We start from the raw sequence: 8,224 nt of genomic DNA, 5'->3' as shown, positions 1-8,224 counted from the left end.
CCTGCAGCAAGATGACGAGAGATCTGGTGTCTGTAACATTTTTATTAAAATCTGAAATGAAAGAGAGAGAACGGATATTTGTCTATGAAGATAGTGATTGTCTGATCTGAATGCCCTGGACAGTCCCTGGAGCAGGAGGGCATGATGTTCTAAGTTTCAGGCCACAGAAATGAATCCTAATAGTCCTGTCAAAGTTTGAAGGAACTACACCTACATTTGAACGTAACAGGGTATGTGAATCTGGTAGAACTGCTCTACCACAGATATGTGGGTCCTGACAGTGGCAGGAACTACAGTTCAGCATGGTCTCCAGCAGCAGCAGCCCGCTTTCCCCCTTGCTCAATTAAAGGAGGACTACACCAACATTACAGTACAGAGGTAAATTCTCATGGGATCAGAGAGGTAGCGATACTCACAATAATTGTCTCTGTTCACTCAACTCAAATCCTAGGCCCACTGATGCATCAGAAATGTGTACGAGTGCTTCAGCTGACCACACCTCTTCCATATTCAATTAATACTTCTCTGGTACATCAGCCGAAGTGATGGTCTGACCTACCCGACAGACATCTTCAGGCAGTGATATTTTGGATCCATTTGCGTATTCCACCAGGATCAGATAAGCTTGCAGAATCCTCTCCATCTGCTCTGAAGCCATACAGCAGTTGGCCTTAGTTATTTTCCTCTGCAAGTCCAAGAGTGACTCCTGTTTGAATAAAAAAGGAAAGCAAAATGTTCCAGAGAAATGATCAGACCCTGTTTCACTTACTGCTGTTTGAAAGGCATTCTAAAGAATCAACGTCTCATCTGCCCAAACTGCTGTTGACTGTCTCGTTCATGTTCAACAAACTAAACCTTGCAGAAACACTGTGTGATTCCCATTACGTAAAAACACACATCCTGGATTCCTTGGACAGAAACACAAATATACCTACCAAGATGAGGGTCTCCTGAAAGGCCAACACACGACAGACAAAATAGGAAAGGAAGAGAAAGAAATACTTGGCCCCAGAGCCACCCAGCTTCCACCGGAATTATCGTAACTTAAGTACTTTTACACTTTATGCATCATTATGCTAATGTGGATGCTGAGATGTTAATCATATCATCTACGTTATACAGATAATGGAGCTGCTCTGGATCACTCCCATCAGTGTTCCTTTCTGTCCAGAGAATATAAACTCCCATCCTTGATACTATAAATTGAACCCAATTTAGAGGGCTATCACAGACTATGTGAATATTTCCTTCTGAGCATGATACTGAGCTCAACAAACTGCACTCACCCACTGGCTCCCAGGGTAAAAAACAAGCCTCATTAAAAATAAAGGGAATTATGTCACCAGTTTCCAAGATTTCACCGCAACTGCAGATCCTCAGTGACTCAGATCCCAGGGATACAAAACATCCAGTGGCAAAATATTCTGTAGCTAATGGTAGCCAGGCATTAACTGCTATCATACTGGGTGAGGTAGGAGGAACAGCATGGGATTTTCTGGGAAACTATGGATAGTCACAGAGAGGGAGTTCCAAGAAGGAACGAATAAGACTATTTACCCGTGCTGGAAGGATTACCCTAAAGTTCACACGTACCATTTCCTCCAGTTTCCCATTTCACCCCTCTGAGAAGCACAACTGACGCAGTTGTAAGTTGCAAGAGGTTTTGATCCCCCTTAGCAAATCCCAATCACTAGTGAAAAAAAACTAAATGTTGATCAGGTAAGTAAAAAGCACTTGCCAGGCCCTTGCTCATCATTCTACATCACCCTGACCCAACACAGCAGAGCCCATGGCACTCAGTTGTGCTCCCTCAAACCTCAGAATGTAACCCCCCTCAAGCAGCAACATGGGGAAAAAAAAAAGCTTCCCATTTACTGTCACAATGTGGTCTTGGAACCACCAATGTACCTAGTTCAGTAATATAAAGCAAGCCCTAGCATTCCCACCCCAGCAAGGGGCCTCTGCAAAGGCAGATCCTACAAAACCTCCTTGCCCAGATGCGGGACTGAGCTCCAGGTTTCACACACAGCAGTTCCCTTCTCACAGCACAGCCACCAGGGTCACTGAACTTACAAAAGAAGGGTGGGATTTTTCCTATGCACATGACACTGTATTTTATGTTTCCAAAGCAGAAAAAGAGACAGTTCCGGTCCAATAAAACACAAATACTTTTCTTGATAAGTGCACATTTTTTTTTAAGTTTCTCTTGAATTAAAAAAAAAAAAAAAAAAAAAAAATCAGTGTACCTCCAGGCACTTGAAGACAATGTCAAAATGCTCCTTATGGATATGCACTACAGCTGACCTGATCATCTGCTCAAAGGCTTCTCCTACAGTTACCCATGGTAGTTCAATTTCTTCTTCAGTAATAGGCCCCAGCTTTAACAGAATTAACTTCATAGCCTGCACAGGAAAAGAGCACACCGTGTCCTTATACTTTGAAAACAATCTAGCAATCCTAAAATTAGTTAGTGCAATAAACTGCTAAAATATTCCAGTGATCTTGATTCTTTCTAGAACGACTACAGGGAAAAAAAAAAAGGCTATCACTTAAAATCTGAAATATCAGCAAGCAGTACTATTTTAATATATAGGAATACTGCATAGGAATTACTAAAAACAACCTTCCTATCTCAAAGAATATTCTTAGAAGGTGGCTTTCAGATCCTATTAAGTAATGAACAGCATGCTTATCACCAAGGATCCACTGAGGTGAACAAGACAACACTCAATGGTTTCACTGAGCACTGCCTAAGGCTCCATTACAGCAACATTTAAACCAGCAATTTTTCTTGTCTTTACCGTCTTTGCGCAAGAGTGAAACATGTTTCGAACACCCTTGCACATCTCAAAAAGTAGCTGTCCTACACCTTCCACCTTCTCGGGGTGCTCCCCCAGGTCACAGAGCATTAAATTGAAGATTGCATTTTTATCAGAAACCTGCAAAACGTAAGGAGAAAAAAAAAGTTATCTTCTATTCAGAGCTGCCAGATGGACAGAGGCAATTAAATGGCTCCACAGCACAACGTTACTCTCCTAGTCCTGCCTTCCCACAATAGTTCAAACTCATTATTTCTGCAACCACACAAGGAAATTGAAAGGAGAAAAATTATCAGCTGTTCAGTCACTACAGCTCCTCCCTCTCCCAAGACGTATACAGGTCTACTGAGGTTACTGCAGTTGAAATACGTGGTTTTGGTTATTATGATTTTAGAGCTAAACATGTGCATAAATGCACCATTAAACTGGTCGCAACTGAAACGCAAAGGTCGCTGCACTGGTGTGGAAAGAGACGTGTGTCAGCTAAACACAGAATCCAGTCACCCAAAACTATAACCACACTTGGGAATATTGAAAGGATTTCTGGCCCAAAATTTTAAAATCCTCCATTTCTGAGGATTTGACTTGAAGTTCAGCAATTTCTGAAAACAATCAATCAATCAAATGTGCTTTATTAAGGTCTCTCAACTTAGGAGAAAAATTAGGATACCCAAATTTGCTAGCCAGTCTCAGGAATCCTGGCTTTTGTATATTTTGACTAAATAAAACCCAACAACTACCACTCCCTTTCCTTACTGCATGAGAGGCTGCTGTCTGATCTTGATTGATCTGCCTGGGAACATTATATACTCTGGTTTTCAGGAGTGCAAAGAGGTTGTCACAAGAATTTCAATCTTCTTAAAGCATTAGTGAAAAAAAGCCTCCCTTCTGCAAGATTATCTTAACATTTCCAGTCATTTTAGATAAACCAACCACAGGCATTTGGTTTAACTGCTCTTAAAACACAGAGCACTAAGGCCTCTATTTGCCACTGCTGATACGAAGTGCATGACATTCTCAGTAAAACACTCACTAAAAATGACAACTCAGGACATGCTGAATGCCAGTTCAGGCCTTGTTAACCCTTCTTTGGGGAAAACCTAATATGACACATTGAATCCAAGAGCCGCCACAGAATGGAGATAGTGTCAAAGTACAAACACCTCACTTACCTTTCTCATTAGAAAGACAAAACTTTCAGCAGCAAAGTTTCTGATATGAAGTTTGTGGTGAGCCAGTAGGGTGCTGTACAGGCTACAAAGACACAAAATAATCCACTGTCTTAAAGGCAGTGCAAAAATTGCCACCTATTGGTTTTAAAACTTATGTTTTCAGTTTACATTGCCACTTCTTACAAACACTAAGAATCTGTCCTCCTAAAAAGGGCAAATACCTTCCTCAACTCGATTCTTTCCCATTCTCCCTGGATAAAGAACAGTTTTGGAAAGAAGGTCAAGTGACAATGCCAGGCACATTAAGCCGCATTCAGAAATACCTCTAATATCTCTAGATCCACACAGCATCAAGATTTTCAACACATATACTCAGGAGAAGTAAGTGAAGCCAAAGTTGATTTGATAAGCCAGATTTGTATTTCAGTTGAGCCAACAAGGTCTCCTGTGCACTTAGAAGTTTCTAAAGATACAATTTACAGAGGTGATAAATATTTGTAATTCTCTGATAAGCATCAGTAACAGTTGCAGGTGGCTCAGCACATGTTCAGTGCAGAGCGAGTGATGCCTCAGATTCACAGCCAAGCAGATGTTTTTTCAATATGCCCAACAGCTTTTGCTGGGTTGGGGAGGAAATCTGTAACCCCTCTTTTCCTCCATCTGTTCCAAACTGAAATTAGAAGGAAGCACATGGACCCACTGGCTATGACAAAAAGAAGAGACCTGCTACCACAGCAATGTAAGACTGAACAAGCAGTCATACTGGGTCAGGCCATCAGGTCCACCCAGGCCAGTATTCAATCTACAGCAGCAGCCAGAAGCAGATGCCTGGGAAAGGTTTAAAAACAGGACAAGCACATACAAAATCAGCCTTCAACCACCTGCAGCTCAGGGACTCCCCAAGCCAGAAGTGGCTCCTATGCATTTGGTAACTCCTTCCAACTTGGCCAATTTCCCTTTGAACCTATGCCAACCTTCCACATCCTCAGCATCCTGAGTTTCAAAGCATACAAAACTGTGCATACCTCATCTGCTCTCTCACTAAACAGACAGGAAGAAGGGAAAAACATAAAGGGGAAATGCTGGGAAAGGAACAATTAAAGACTCAAAGGAATCCATTCAGTGTCTAAGTGTCTGCAATTGGGAAAGTCAGAAATGATAAAACTATGGCTGAGGTACTTCACAGATACTCGAGACTTGTGTTGAATTTAGACTTGGCACAGGTTTGCAAGACAACTCTGACAATCCACTGTCTTTCTGAGCTTTGTTTACCCAGCTGAGGTAGCTCCTTCCTCTCCTATCCCCACAGGAGAGAAGGGGACTTAAGGCCCAAATCTGCAGCCCAACCCACACCCCTCCTCCAATACAATGGCCCATGAAAGTCAGCAGGATCTCAAAGGAGCTGCATATGATAACAAGGCTCAGACTCTCTCAGAAAGCACGGAAAGCACGCTAACAAGTATACTGAAGAATTAAGCCATGTATTCGTGTGGCATTTACGTTTCTATAGCATTTAATAACTGCTGATTAAGACAGACATTAAAAACGTCTTTTACCTGTATATGTTGTGTATGTCCTTCACCATTAATCTCCACAAGTATTTGTAGAGATAGGAAAGAGAGGTAAAAGCCCATTCCAGCAGCTCTGTGTCCTGTGTATCCAGTAACTTTGTGATGGCCAGGAAAAAATCATGAAAGTGAGGATAGAAATCAGCCTGAAGATCTCGAGCCAGCTGCACCACTAGACTGCGTTTCAGAAAATACACCAGTGTTAGTGCATTTCAAAAACAAACCAACAAAAACCTAGTCAAACATTGCATAATCCAGCACAGTCTCTTTGGAAAGAAAGACAGCATCACCTTTACTTCTTAATTTTATTTAAATATCACCTATTAGGCAGCTGTGGATGGTAAGAATCTTAAGATTTTTAAAAAATTAAGCAGATAACAGTAAACAAGACGACACAAATTATTAACATCAAACAAAGCACATTAATATCCTGTCTGACACTCAGTAAGAACTCAGGCTAATTTGCTTGCCTTGTCATAGTTTTTTTTTTTTGAAGACTTAGAACCATAAAGCTCTATCAGGGAAAAACGACCACTTTGGGCATCTCATTGCTATATTTTCCTCAGGTACAATAAAGAAAAAGAACACTCACAACAGGACTCATGCTTACTTGTAATACCGTCAAGGCTTCTGACTCCATTTTGTCACCATATACTTACTCTAATAGGGGTTGATAAGCAAGACTGCCTTCGATTTGCAAATGTGTTTTCAAGCTCTGCACAATGGCACTCTGGTAATAGACCAGCTGGTTGAAGGACTGGCATTTGTTGGCCACTTCACTGTAGAATTGCACTGTTTGAAGCACAAAAGAGAAACCCTGAAAACTAGTCCAGTTCCTGGTAAACATGTAGGATGTTAAAGAATAATAGCTCTCCAGAGCCCAGTCCAAAAAACAGTCAATAGAAAAATCTCCCATTGGGCTCTGGATGCAGAAGAAATACTATTTTAACAGTTTAAGGAAAGCAGGAGACATGAATAAAAATGACATACCAAAATGCTGAGTGAGGTTCAGTTCCCTCCATTTGCGTAGTCCTTCAAAAAAGTAGGTTTCAACCTCCTGTCAAAACAAAGATAAAATAATAGCTATCAACCCTAATGAATGTAGCCTGCAAAGATGAGAGGTTCAAATGAAGAAAACTATCAAGTGCCTTAAATATTTTAAGAATATTTCAAGAAATCTTGATGACTTAATTTCAAGAGGTGCTATGGAATTCCCCTGAAAATAAGACTTTTCTTTCTACATTCAAAATGCACTTGAAAATATTTTCTGGTGACAGGAACTTCTTTACGTAATTGCTTTTTAGACCTTTGTTGGCAGGCCTGTATAACCTAAGATGCTGAGCCATAGCCCACCCAGCACAAATGCTTTGGGATTTCTTTTGGCATCCTCACAGCTATTGAGTGAGAAGTTCAGAAGAACAATCCAGCAGGTCAGGAGGTAATAACCTACAAAGCACTATATTCACAATTATGATCTATAGGACACATATAGATGACCCTTCTTTATGATCTATAAAGACATATGCACACGCCTTGTATACGTGCTGTGAGTATTGCAACTACTCAGCACCCGTAAGTCTTTGCAGGTCCGGACCTAAGACTGCTGACTGCCACAGCAGCATCTTCCATGCTCAGAAACACCCGCAGGCCCGCCAGCCACATGGAAGCCATCAGGGCGTCGCTGTCAAAGAGTCTCTATGGCAATACTGTGAAGCAGGTCAAAAAGTAAAGGGGAACAAAGCACACAATGCGGCTCCAGGAAAGGCAACTTTTCCAGAGGCTTCTTTCCAACTTCCTCCTGAATAAATTTCTTAAGTGAATCTTTCATGGAGCTTATCTACTTGTGATGTGATTACAGAAAATGACCACGATTGCTGTTCTCACCTCAGCGTAGCTTCCAGTTCTGTCAATCCGATGAATAATATCGATATTAACATTGCTTAAGCGCTCCGAAAAGGTAAGAAACTGTAAAACAAAAGGACATATACGTTTCGTGCTCTATTCTGAGAACAGCCCTTCTCAGTCCCTCTCAAAAGCACACGTGCTGCAAACAAAAACCCCACTTATAAAGATGGGCTCCCAGATAGTACCTGTCGATCTGTGAACAATCCTACCAGAATTTTAAGGCAAAAAAATGCTTAAAATGCCCACGAGCAGGACCAACCCTCTCCCCCCGGCACTGCACAACCAAGGCTCGCACCCCACACGTCTCCACAACACTGTGAAAAAGATGCAGAGAAATCTACCCCGATTTCAACAGACTGCCCGGCTCCCGCCTTTCCTGAAATACCTGTCGATCTGTGAACAATCCTACCAGAATTTTAAGGCAAAAAAATGCTTAAAATGCCCACGAGCAGGACCAACCCTCTCCCCCCGGCACTGCACAACCAAGGCTCGCACCCCACACGTCTCCACAACACTGTGAAAAAGATGCAGAGAAATCTACCCCGATTTCAACAGACTGCCCGGCTCCCGCCTTTCCTGAAACAACGCCTAGGCTAATACCCCCACTGCACGTTATTTTTTATTACATTATGTCAGTTTTCTACGCTCAGGCAGTGGTGTGCCTGCTGTGTGGCAGGGGCGGCGACTCGGCTCCCGGAGGAGTCACCGAGTGCCGGGGCACGGGGGAGAAGCCGCACTTCGGCGCGGGTGTCCCGGCCTG

General features: G+C 42.2%; 1 protein-coding gene across 1 annotated transcript in view; it reads right to left on the bottom strand.

The window, feature by feature from the left end:
- The window catches only part of UTP20 (UTP20, small subunit (SSU) processome component, homolog (yeast)), a gene marked incomplete at its 5' end in the record, with an annotated part of 64,219 nt that extends 56,695 nt beyond the window's left edge, over positions 1–7,524 (bottom strand). Inside the window, 9 exon segments of the mRNA XM_009575080.1 lie at positions 1–51; positions 560–706; positions 2,247–2,402; positions 2,802–2,939; positions 3,992–4,073; positions 5,548–5,736; positions 6,219–6,351; positions 6,550–6,616; positions 7,444–7,524. Coding sequence (XP_009573375.1) covers positions 1–51; positions 560–706; positions 2,247–2,402; positions 2,802–2,939; positions 3,992–4,073; positions 5,548–5,736; positions 6,219–6,351; positions 6,550–6,616; positions 7,444–7,524 — 1,044 coding nt within the window.
- Positions 7,525–8,224: the final 700 nt, after the last annotated feature.

The sequence above is a fragment of the Fulmarus glacialis genome, unplaced genomic scaffold, assembly GCF_000690835.1.
Source record: "Fulmarus glacialis isolate BGI_N327 unplaced genomic scaffold, ASM69083v1 scaffold4883, whole genome shotgun sequence".
Lineage (NCBI taxonomy): Eukaryota > Metazoa > Chordata > Aves > Procellariiformes > Procellariidae > Fulmarus > Fulmarus glacialis.
The sequence above is the reverse complement of the archived record's forward strand: the minus strand, read 5'-3'. Positions and strand labels throughout refer to the sequence as shown.